This window comes from Anabas testudineus, chromosome 11 (assembly GCF_900324465.2).
Source record: "Anabas testudineus chromosome 11, fAnaTes1.2, whole genome shotgun sequence".
Lineage (NCBI taxonomy): Eukaryota > Metazoa > Chordata > Actinopteri > Anabantiformes > Anabantidae > Anabas > Anabas testudineus.
In genome coordinates this window covers 21,895,252-21,906,613 of record NC_046620.1, presented here as the reverse complement: position 1 = coordinate 21,906,613, position 11,362 = coordinate 21,895,252, and the positions used below count along the sequence as shown (strand labels likewise).

At 40.5% G+C, this 11,362-nt stretch overlaps 1 protein-coding gene across 2 annotated transcripts; it reads left to right on the top strand.

Annotated features, from left to right (window-relative positions):
* Positions 1-2,265: 2,265 nt before the first annotated feature.
* Positions 2,266-10,609, top strand: c11h6orf136 (chromosome 11 C6orf136 homolog). Of its 2 annotated transcripts, none has more exons than XM_026346864.1 (7): positions 2,266-2,350; positions 3,528-3,777; positions 4,252-4,923; positions 8,243-8,331; positions 8,484-8,684; positions 8,779-8,848; positions 9,773-10,609. In XM_026346864.1, the coding sequence occupies exons 2-7, from the start codon at positions 3,679-3,681 to the stop codon at positions 9,914-9,916; spliced, it is 1,275 nt and encodes a 424-aa protein (XP_026202649.1). In that variant the 5' UTR covers positions 2,266-2,350; positions 3,528-3,678; the 3' UTR covers positions 9,917-10,609. The 2 variants fall into 2 exon arrangements, with proteins under 2 accessions (XP_026202649.1, XP_026202651.1); XM_026346866.1 differs by lacking the exon at positions 2,266-2,350 and adding an exon at positions 2,357-2,480.
* The last annotated feature ends 753 nt before the right edge of the window (positions 10,610-11,362 follow it).

Genomic DNA, 11,362 nt, shown 5'->3' with positions numbered 1-11,362 from the left:
GAACTACAGCTTTAATATGTGTGTGTGTGTGTGTGTGTGTGATGATCACTGTAGAACTACAGTTTAATTATGTGTGTGTGTGTTTGATGATCACTGTAGAACTACAGCTTTATTATGTGTGTGTGTGTGTGTTTGATGATCACTGTAGAACTACAGCTTTATTATGTGTGTGTGTGTGTGTGTGTTTGATGATCACTGTAGAACTACAGCTTTAATATGTGTGTGTGTGTGTGTGTGTGTGTGAGATGATCACTGTAGAACTACAGCTTTATTATGTGTGTGTGTGTGTGTGTGTGTGTGTTTGATGATCACTGTAGAACTACAGTTTAATTATGTGTGTGTGTGTTTGATGATCACTGTAGAACTACAGCTTTAATATGTGTGTGTGTGTGTGTGTGTGTTTGATGATCACTGTAGAACTACAGCTTTAATATGTGTGTGTGTGTGTGTGTGTGTTTGATGATCACTGTAGAACTACAGTTTAATTATGTGTGTGTGTGTGTGTTTGATGATCACTGTAGAACTACAGTTTAATTATGTGTGTGTGTGTTTGATGATCACTGTAGAACTACAGTTTAATTATGTGTGTGTGTGTTTGATGATCACTGTAGAACTACAGTTTAATTATGTGTGTGTGTGTGTGATGATCACTGTAGAACTACAGTTTAATTATGTGTGTGTGTGTGATGATCACTGTAGAACTACAGTTTAATTATGTGTGTGTGTGTGATGATCACTGTAGAACTACAGTTTAATTATGTGTGTGTGTGATGATCACTGTAGAACTACAGTTTAATTATGTGTGTGTGTGATGATCACTGTAGAACTACAGTTTAATTATGTGTGTGTGTGATGATCACTGTAGAACTACAGTTTAATTATGTGTGTGTGTTTGATGATCACTGTAGAACTACAGTTTAATTATGTGTGTGTTTGATGATCACTGTAGAACTACAGTTTAATTATGTGTGTGTGTGATGATCACTGTAGAACTACAGTTTAATTATGTGTGTGTGTGTGTGTGTGATGATCACTGTAGAACTACAGTTTAATTATGTGTGTGTGTGTTTGATGATCACTGTAGAACTACAGTTTAATTATGTGTGTGTGTGTGATGATCACTGTAGAACTACAGTTTAATTATGTGTGTGTGTGATGATCACTGTAGAACTACCATCATGTTCGGCTTCCTTCGTTGATCTTCGTTGGTCAACACCGCGCTCGTCCTAGTGGTCCCTCGAGGGTATCCCTAATGCGGGGCGCCCTCGGGTTCCTTCTTCTTCTTCTGGCTTTTACTCAGTTGCCATAAGGCTTGACAAGTCATACCACCACCTGGCGGACTGTGGTACGTGTGTGGATGTGATAAATATATATATGTATATATTATATGTGTGTATATATATATATATATATATATATATATATATATATATATATATTATATATATATATTTTTTTTATATTTATATATATAGTTATGTCTATATATATATATATATATATATATATTTATATATATATATAGTTATGTCTATATATATATATTTATATATATATATATTTATAACTATATATATATATTTTTATATATATATATATTTATGTCTATATATATATATTTATATATATATATATTTATGTCTATATATAAATGATACACATATATTTATGTCTATATATAAATGATACACATCCAGAATAGCCAACTAACAATAAAATGCTCCTAACAGAAAGATGCACAGATTTCCCAAGGATACACTATATTATACAATATTAAAACAAGGATCTATTTAAAAATATTAAATATGTTTTGCTGTGATATTTCTTAAATACATTCATTTTATTTACTTTACTATATTTACTTTTACATAAATATCATTTTGAATGCATATATTATACAAATGTAGTAATTTCACTTTTATTTTTTACATCTTAATATGAGCAGGAGACTTACAGAAATTCAGTAGGACAGAACTCTGCCTGTTAGATAGCACAATAAGTGTAAATGTTTGATATTAATTTGCAAGTGAAGATCAAATTACTATTAAATATGTTATTTAAAAAATATTTATTATGTTTTCTTTTACTGGGTGCTAGGAAATAGGCTTATATGTGGTGTCTTATTATTTGAGAAAATCTGTCGTTTTCCAGGGATGGAAATGAGCTTCCATAAAAACATTTCATTAGTCTGAAGTGTCAGTAAACTAAACGGCTGCTGCCCTGGATGCTGAGGGGAAGGTTACTCGGAGACTGTCGCGGCATTTCCGACCGCCGTGAAGGCAGCATCACGACTGCTTGCGTGACGCGTGTTTGGCCGGACAAGGACACACAGGGCTGGAAAGACATCTGTGTAAGTTAGCTGTCTTATACTTACTGACTTGTTACTAGGATTAACTAGTGGTGACGGTGACTGCTTTACAAAACCTTTCTGGGACAACCACGCCATTTACACTGATTTTGTGGGTTTTCGCGTATAAAAGGTAAAATTACAGAGACGTTTACCAAGCCGGTAGCTAGCTTGTTAGGAGCTGCTAGGTGTTTAGCCTAGCCTAGCCTAGCCTAGCCTAGCCGCTATCACTGACTGTCTGACTGTCTATGGGCTGTAACGGCAGTCAGAGCTAGCTAATAGCATGTAAGGTGCTGTCAGCGTTTAAGGGAAGGTATCTCGAGCCATATGCCCTGGCTATTTATGGAAAAAAAAAACTAATGTAACCGAAGTGACCATTAGCAACATAACATGCAGCTGTTTCAGTTCAACCTGTGGTGATTGACGTCAACTGACATAACAGATTAGACTAATGCGGTGTATAACGAAAGTCAAATAGTCACCAAATAGTCACCAAATAGTCACCAAATAGTCACCAAATAGTCATTCTTGATTCCCTAATGTGATTATTCGCAAGTGTTGCCGTGCCAAGAACTTACCAGAACCATTTTATCTGGGAATAGTTATTAACGTCATCTCCAATGTGTGCAGTAGAGCTACAGCTAACAATATTAGTTTTCTTATTATTCACAATAGGTGGATAATGAAGGGGTTTGATGAAAAGATTTATACAAAAGAAGCTGTTACAGTCACTGTACAGTTCCATTTCACATCTGTACTTTACAGCTTGTAAAGCTAGGGTTAAACGTTTTATGGTCTGGTAAAACATTTATGTTGTAGTATGATCATGTCTGGTTCATTCAGTCCCAACTGTCACCATGGAGTCTCTGATTATTAGCTTGTGCTCAGCTGAAGGTCATGTGCTCCTGGCATAGTCTCTGCAAACCCCAATGGAAGACCCATATCAGTGAACAGTCCATCACTACTTCCAACCAGATACTTCAGTACTTACAATACCATAACATATTTTGACCAACATTTTAAAACTTAATTCTTATTGAGTATATATCCCACAAGACACAGAACAGCAGCAACTCGTCATCTGTGACAAGTTGGGACTAGAAACCTAGTAGTTGTCTGAAACTCAAAAATGCTCACAGTCATTGTTGCTATCTCTGCCCTCTCTTCTTTGTGGTCTCAGGTTTGTGGAGGTAAAGAACCCACAGCTGTAGTTGGGAAGCATCCAGCTATAAAGTACAGCTGTAAAGCACAAGATTTGTGTCTTTGTGGTGTTTCCTGTACTGTGGATGATGATCAGCTGGTGACTGGGGTTGCCCCGGCCCCTGTGGTGAATGGCTGTAAGCAGAGGGGGTGTGGCCTTCTGGGTGGGGTGTGTCCGCAGCCACAGCAGAAGGCCACCCTTCAAAAACCAGAACTGGACTCTCAGTCAGGTAATCAGCTTGATTGCTTTTTTTCCCATTTCAGTTGTCTGTTCAACCAGTTTCATGAGATTGCATGCGATGAGATCTTCTTTTGTACTAGATAAATCTAGTTCAATAGTTCTATGTGGTCATTGTGAACAAAACATTTGGTGGGCGGGATATATTGCTGCGTCAAATTTATCAGTCTGTGACACTGTTGTTATTTATCAGGTGACAAATATGTGGCTAGTGATATCGATCTGATTGTTAATCATGCCTATCAGTCTTTGTAATTTAAAAGAATAGCACACACACATACTTCCAGTATTTGTGCTAATCTAGCCTGATTAAAACTGATGCCTATGATTTAGTCTATAATGGCTGAGAGCATTTGTTAACAGCAGTCATTTTAGAGCTGTTGTAATTAAATCCACACAGTATGTATGACAAAATGTTCTACTAGTATTGGGTATTAAAACGAATCTTGCCTTTTTGATCTGTCAGGCAGTCGATTGGATACATCAGACACGTCCCCTGAGCAGTGCGACATGGGCCCTGGCACCCCCCAACAGTCTGAGATATCAGTACCTTAAACAGCCAGTGCTGTTGCACCCGTTCCACAATGACAGTCAGCCTCAGAGAGGAGCGTTGTGTGAGGAAGACTGGGAGGAGTCTTTCAGTGTGTGTGTGCTGGTGCGACAGGGCGACCCAGACAGCCTCCACAACCTGCTGGAGGTCCCTTTGTTTGGACACAATAAACTAGCAGAACTGCTTGCACCAGTGTCTCATAAGTCGTCTGAGTTCGCCTTCACCCTGACCACAGTGGATGGCAGCAGAGAGGATGACATCAGCATCAGCTTCAAGAGAAACACGGTTGAATCTGTAAAGAGAGAACATGGCAGTTTCAGAAGCCTGTTTGAAACTGAAAGGTGTCCTGCACCGTTCATGTACGGCTCCCAGTTTTATTGTTTTCATTCACCCGGCACAGAGACATTTACCAGTAGTAGGCTGAAGACGAGGCAGAATTTTGGACTTGACCACTTGCCTGTGGATCTGTCTCTAGTACCCCCTGTCTCTCTGTGTAGCTACACAGAGAGACCAGTGGGGGAGCATACTGAGGGAGGCAGTGAAAAAGAAGAGAAATTGGCCATGATGTATGAAAGACTGAGGATAGAGGTAAGAATTCATTCTATGTCTGAGTAACACACACAGTTCTACACAGGAGGTTCAGCTGGAGCAGCTATTAGCAGAGTAGCAGCTGCAGTTTAGCGCTGTCACAAGAAGAAAAAAAGTCATCATTACAACAGAATCCTGACATAAATAAAAGAGTTAAAGAAGTGCTCGGTCACATTGTTTTGCTGTATGCAGGTTTTTTACTGGTCATTCTTCTACCACACGTGGTGAAATAATGTTACATATAACTGCTTAGGGATGATTGTAGCTGCATTTTAACTGCATTTCTGACGAGATTCCAGACAGTATTGATGCTTTTATTTGTTCATTTTAGTTTTCAATTCAGTTTATTTATGTAAATCACAACAAAAGATATCACGAAGCACTTTACAGTGTAAGGTTTAAGACTTTACAAAATTCAAGGTCCTTACAAAAATTCAATCACTCCAGCTGAGAAAAACATGAGGAGCCTGTAAGAATGGCAATATAAACAACATCCCAAGTAAAAGAATCCACACACTATTAGGTATGATCTATAGTTACAAATGAACATAATCAAATTAACCTCATCAGGCATTAACCCATAAGAACCCAGACCCAATTCTACTGAAAGGAAAATTTATTTGGGAATGAAACAAACCAAATGGCCCCTTTGGAACAAATGTCTTGAATTACCCAGTCTCTCGCCCAATGACAGCTGGAATAGGTTCCAGAATTCCTGTGACCCTTCAGTGGACAAGTCTCTCTATGGGTGGATGAATGTTTGTGACATGGTTGTCATGGGTTCTTACAAGTTATGAAAGCTGCACCTCTCTCCTGTTCTTTGTTTCACTTTCTTTGTGTGCATCACTTGTCATCACTAGTTGTTTATGATGAAGCCCAGAAACCACAAACACTTGACTAATTAAACTATAATGAAACAACAGAGGTCCAACAAAAATCAGTGCACTCCTCTGTTGTGACATTTCATACTTTCAGTTATAAATATATAATATTTGTTGAGTATGACCACTGCTACCTCTGTGCTTGTATAACCTTTCCTATAGCTCCTGCAGTTGTATATTGGAGTTTTGCATGAAATGGTTATAAAATGTGCTCCGATCTTCATCTAACTCACAACAATACAAAAACACAGTCTGCTGAAAATAATAGTACACAAACATTATATGTTTTTATTGAACATAACATGTAAACATTCACAGTGCAGGGTGGAAAAAGTATGTGAACCCAGCCTAATGACTTCTCCAAGAGCTAATTGGAGCCAGGAGTGAGCCAACCTTGAGTCCAATCAGTGTGATGATATTGGATGTGCTGCTGAAAGTTGTCCTGCCCTTTAAAAACACACACCAGTTTTGGGTTCACTGGTTTCAAGAATCACTGCCTGATGTGAACCATGCCTCGCAGAAAAGAGCTCTCAGAAGACCTACGATCAAGAATTCTTGACTTGCATGAAGCTGGAAAGGGTTAAAAAAGTATCTCCAAAAGCCTTGATGTTCATGTGTCCATGGTAAGACAGACTGTCTACAAATGGAGAAAGTTCAGCACTGTTGCTACTCTCCCGTGGTCGTCCTGTAAAGATGACTGCAAGAGGTAAAGAAGAGTGTCAGCTAAAGACTTACAGAAATCTCTGACACATGCTAACATTTTTGTTGACACATCTACAATAAGGAAAACATTAAACAAGAATGGAGTACATGGGAGGACACCACGGAGGAAGCCATTGCTGTCCAAAAAAAATATTGCAGCACGTTTGAAGTTTGCAAAAGAGCACCTGGATGTTCCACAGCACTACTGGCAAAATATTCTGTGGACAGATGAGTTTGGAAGAAACACACAACACTATGTGTGGAGAAAAAAAGGCACAGCACACCAGCATCAAAACCTCATCCCCACTGTAAAACATGGTGGAGGGAGCATCATGGTTTGGGGCTGCTTTGCTGCCTCAGGGCCTGGATGGATTGTTGTCATTGATGAAAAATGAATTCCAGAGTTTATCAAGACATTTTGCAGGAAAACGTAAGAAAATCTGTCCCCAACTGAAGCTCCACAGACGATGGGTGATGCAACAGGACAATGACCCAAAGCATACAAGTAATTCAACAAAAGAATGGCTTCAACAGGACAAAATACACCTTCTGGAGTGGCCCTGTCAGAGTCCTGAGCTTAACCCGAATGCTGTGGCATGACCTTAAGAGAGCCATTCACACCAGACATCCCAAGAATATTGCTACACTGAAACAGTTTTGTGAAGAGGAGTGGTCCAAAATTACTCCAGGTCGTTGTGCAGGTCTGATCTGCAACTACAGGAAACGTTTGGTTGAGGTTATTGCTGCCAAAGAAGGGTCAACCAGTTATTAAGTCCAAAGGTTCACATACTTTCCACCCTGCACTGTGAATGTTTACATGTTATGTTCAATAAAAACATGAAAACATATAATATTTGTGTACTATTATTTTCAGCAGACTGTGTTTTTGTATTGTTGTGACTTACAGGAAGATTGGAGCACATTTTATGACAAATTCATTCAAAACTCCACATAATCCCAAAGAGTTCACATACTTTTTTTTGCTACTGTAGGTACATGTAGCTGCCGTTGTATGTAATGACTTGTTGCACTTATTACACATCTGCTCACATTTGTTGCATTAAGGTTGAACTTTGGGGCACTTTATTTTCAGTGTCTCCACCTCAACAGTTGTGACATGCCAATATTTCACATGATCACATTTCAGATGTTTGGAGCTCTATCAACTCCATTTGAAGCCGGGCTGACCCAGGGAAAGAGTTGGTTCCTTGTTTGAGAATTCTGTGGCATTCTGCCCATGTTAAAGTCTTTAGGCAGATTTAGAAAGGGTTGTGTGGTGGATAATGCACTAATTAGATGTCAGACCACAGTAGTTTGCTTTTAAGCACTGAATCAGTTTTTCTCTCTCTCCCTGTTATGGATCATGCTCCTATAAGTATCAATGGAAACATGCTTTAGATCTGTTTCTGTAAAGCGTTTCCTTGATGGCTTCACATAGCTTCTTGTGTGAGGACGCTGTAAAGGGCTGAGACATCTTGGTGGTGCTACACTTCAGTTGTCCAGAAGACAGTGAACTACAGACTCTCACTGAACCACAGATACTTAGAGCTACTTTGTATTTGAATGTGTGAGTGCATCATCATTGCTTGGTCTCGCTGATTTATTGATCTTACAGTGTTTCACATCACCTCTACCCATTTTGGATGATATTTGCAAATCAAGTATGTTGGTCCTCCCTGAACTCTCTTTTCTTTTAACATGCTCAAGAGAATAAATGTTGTGTGTTTGATTTGCAGCTTCCAAGTTTGTTTGGAAAGAGCCACGATTACACCATGTACTCAAGTGATGTGGAATTCATCAATGGCCTTGTGAACATCAAAACCAGGTAAATCTGCTTGTTCTGTTCAGTATATATGTTGAAACATTACCACACACACACACACACTCTCACACACACACCCTTTTTCTCTGATATATGCTGTTTAGAAAGGTCCAGCCTCTCATTGTGTTACTTCCTGTCACTGTGTGTTGGTGTAGAGGCCGCGTGATATACCAGCTCAGCCTCTCACTGTGGCGCCTCCTCTGCCTATGTTACTACGCTGAAGCTCGGCTGGAGGTGCTGAAGCTCACCAAGCATGTAGAGGATGGGACCATCAAAGCTCGCTGGAGGATCTGGGGTCTCCCCTTCTACTCTCTGCTACTGCGCTTCTACCGCAAAGACAAGTCTCAACTTTACAGGTAAGACACAGTCCATCCAGACTGGAACTGGTGCTGCTGAAGTCTTTTGTCACTGGTTTCTAATCAACCTCAATCCAAATGTCATCTGTTACAGGTCATATGATGCTTTCTCTACTTTTTACATTGGACAGGATGGACTCATTCACTGTCACAAAGTTGAAAAGGTAGGCAGCCAACTGCTCTTACATGCCTGTTGACATTTGCTAGCTGCCTGTAGAGCAGTGCTTCTCAAATAGTGGGGCGACGCTAGGGGGGGCGCGTGTGACCCCAGGAAACATGCTTTTTGGCCGTACTAGAATAAAGTGTAATTGCACATCCAGCACAGTAGATGGCAGCGGCACTCTCATTGTCAGAGTGTGCGCAGAGAGTATTAGCTCTATGGTGTTGTTGCACTGCGTATGCGCACATACTGCACAGAGCGGGAGGTTTGAAGTGTAGTGAACAAACCCTCAAGAGACACCATGAAAAAGTATTTAACAGGGATGAAAAGAAAGAGAGAGAGAGAGAAACGAAAGTCAACCGAAAGCTAAGACGAGGAAATATGACGAAGGTTATGTAGCGGTTATGTAGAGACGAGGAAAGACGGGTAGGTTTACTAAAAAAAGATGAACTAAAAAGAGGCAGTTAAAAAGAGTTAATAAGAGTTTATCTGAGTGGGCTGCATGTGTTGAAGGTGATATTTCGGTGCCAGTTACATTTACATGTAGTCATTTAGCAGACGCTTTTATCCAAAGCGACTTACAAGTGAGAGTTATGAACAGACACAGATTCAATCATTACCAGTTAAAGTAAAAATGGCATTTTATTCATTTCTCTTTCTCTGTGTACATGAACTCATGTAAGTTCTGAAAACAGTGTTTGCTCCACAATAACAGGCTCAGATAGTGTCTGCATTTACCTCCCGCCACATGTCAAGACAGCCACAGAAAACAAGTGAAGAAGAAAACTGTGTACTGTTTCAGTTTCAGCGCTGTGTATTGTTTACAGCTAGGAGACAACAAGAATGTTAGTAAGGGTTCTGAGTTATAGAGTCAATAGAGATGGAGACTCAGCTTCCTGTGTGACTGTCCTCTGTTTCTGTGTTACAGGTGATGCCAGCTCAGCCCCCTGTCCTGCCCAGAGTAACTTCCCTCCTGGCAGGAGCTCTGGTTGCACTGGGGGTGCAGGAGCATCGACCTGCTCTCAACCTGCTGCCGTTCCTCCTGTCCTCGCTGCGACAGAGCCGAAACTGACCCCAGGTCGACAGTCAGAGGAGTAACGGCTGGGGGCCAGTTAATGTGACTCTCAACACTTTCATTCATTGTCAACATAGGAATTCACTCATTCAGTGGAAGGTTAAACTCTCCATCCCAACATGTCACGCTGTTCCCCCTGTATTAAATACAAACTCCATTTTTCTGGTTTACCTACTTAGCTTTGGGGCCCAGGTTGACACATGACTATTCTCTTTCTGGGTCAACTGCCAGATGCTGTGATAACACACAACCTCTTTTTAATGTAATATTATTACTAATCAACAAATGTCAGCTATCAGAAATATATTCAAACAATGCAAAAGTTATTTCTTTCAAACTGAGTCCTGTTGTTAGACAGAGCCCATTCTCGTGGGCACAGAATTTACACTCATACGTCTCATTTTATTTCATAAAAAATGTAGCAGCTCGAGGCCTCTAAAGCGCTGCAAATAAACTTTTCAATTCAGCAGGAATTATTTTATGTTTAGAGACTCTGAACGGAATTAAACCAGGAACTCTGGACGGAGTCTGAGAAAAGTTTGAAGATTCATGCCATTAGTAGCTGCCCCACACGTGTGTATTACAGTTAGACAACGTGAGTGAGTGTGTGTGAGTGTGTGTGAGTGTGTGTGAGTGTGTGTGAGAGAGTGTGTGTGTGAGTGTGTGTGTGTGTGTGTGTGAGTGTGTGTGAGAGTGTGTGAGTGTGAGTGTGTGTGAGAGAGTGTGAGTGTGAGTGTGTGTGAGAGAGAGGGAGTGTGTGTGAGAGTGTGTGAGTGTGAGTGTGTGTGTGTGTGTGTGTGTGTGTGTGTGTGTGTGTGAGAGTGTGTGTGTGAGAGAGTGAACAACTGCTGCTTTTACAGGTGATGTGCATGACAGCAGTGTTGTCTTTGCTTCAGCGCTGGTTCTTTTCGTGTCACTACATTAACAGGCTCAGAAGGACAAAGTGATCCTAACAGTTGTTGGTTTAGTTACATACAGACATTTCCAGAAGTTTCTCTATCGTCTCCTAAATCACATTAGAAATACCTAGAATTGTGATAATATTGCAGGCATGGGCTTCATTTTTGTGCTGCCTCTTCTAGATTCAGTGTCTTGTAGTCCAAAAGCAAACGGTGTCTGTCGTCTGAGGTATTTGTGGTTCAGCACTGGTTTGTTCACCTAAAAATGCTTTTGTGGCGAATGGTGAGGGGAAAAGAGCTCAACTGAGGGGCTTCCACTGTCTTTAGTGTCCAACCTCCAATCCATCTCCCCAGCTACTCAGCTACTTATATTCTATTTGTGTGTGTGCCTGCCCAGCCAGGCTAAGCATGTTCCCATGAACACACAACTGAACACTGACGATCTGTCCAGTGTTTGTACCAAGTGAGCAGCTTTGGAGTAGCAGCCCTTAGGACGCCTGCTTAGAACTTGACGCTCCACACACCTGATCAATCGCTGCTTGAA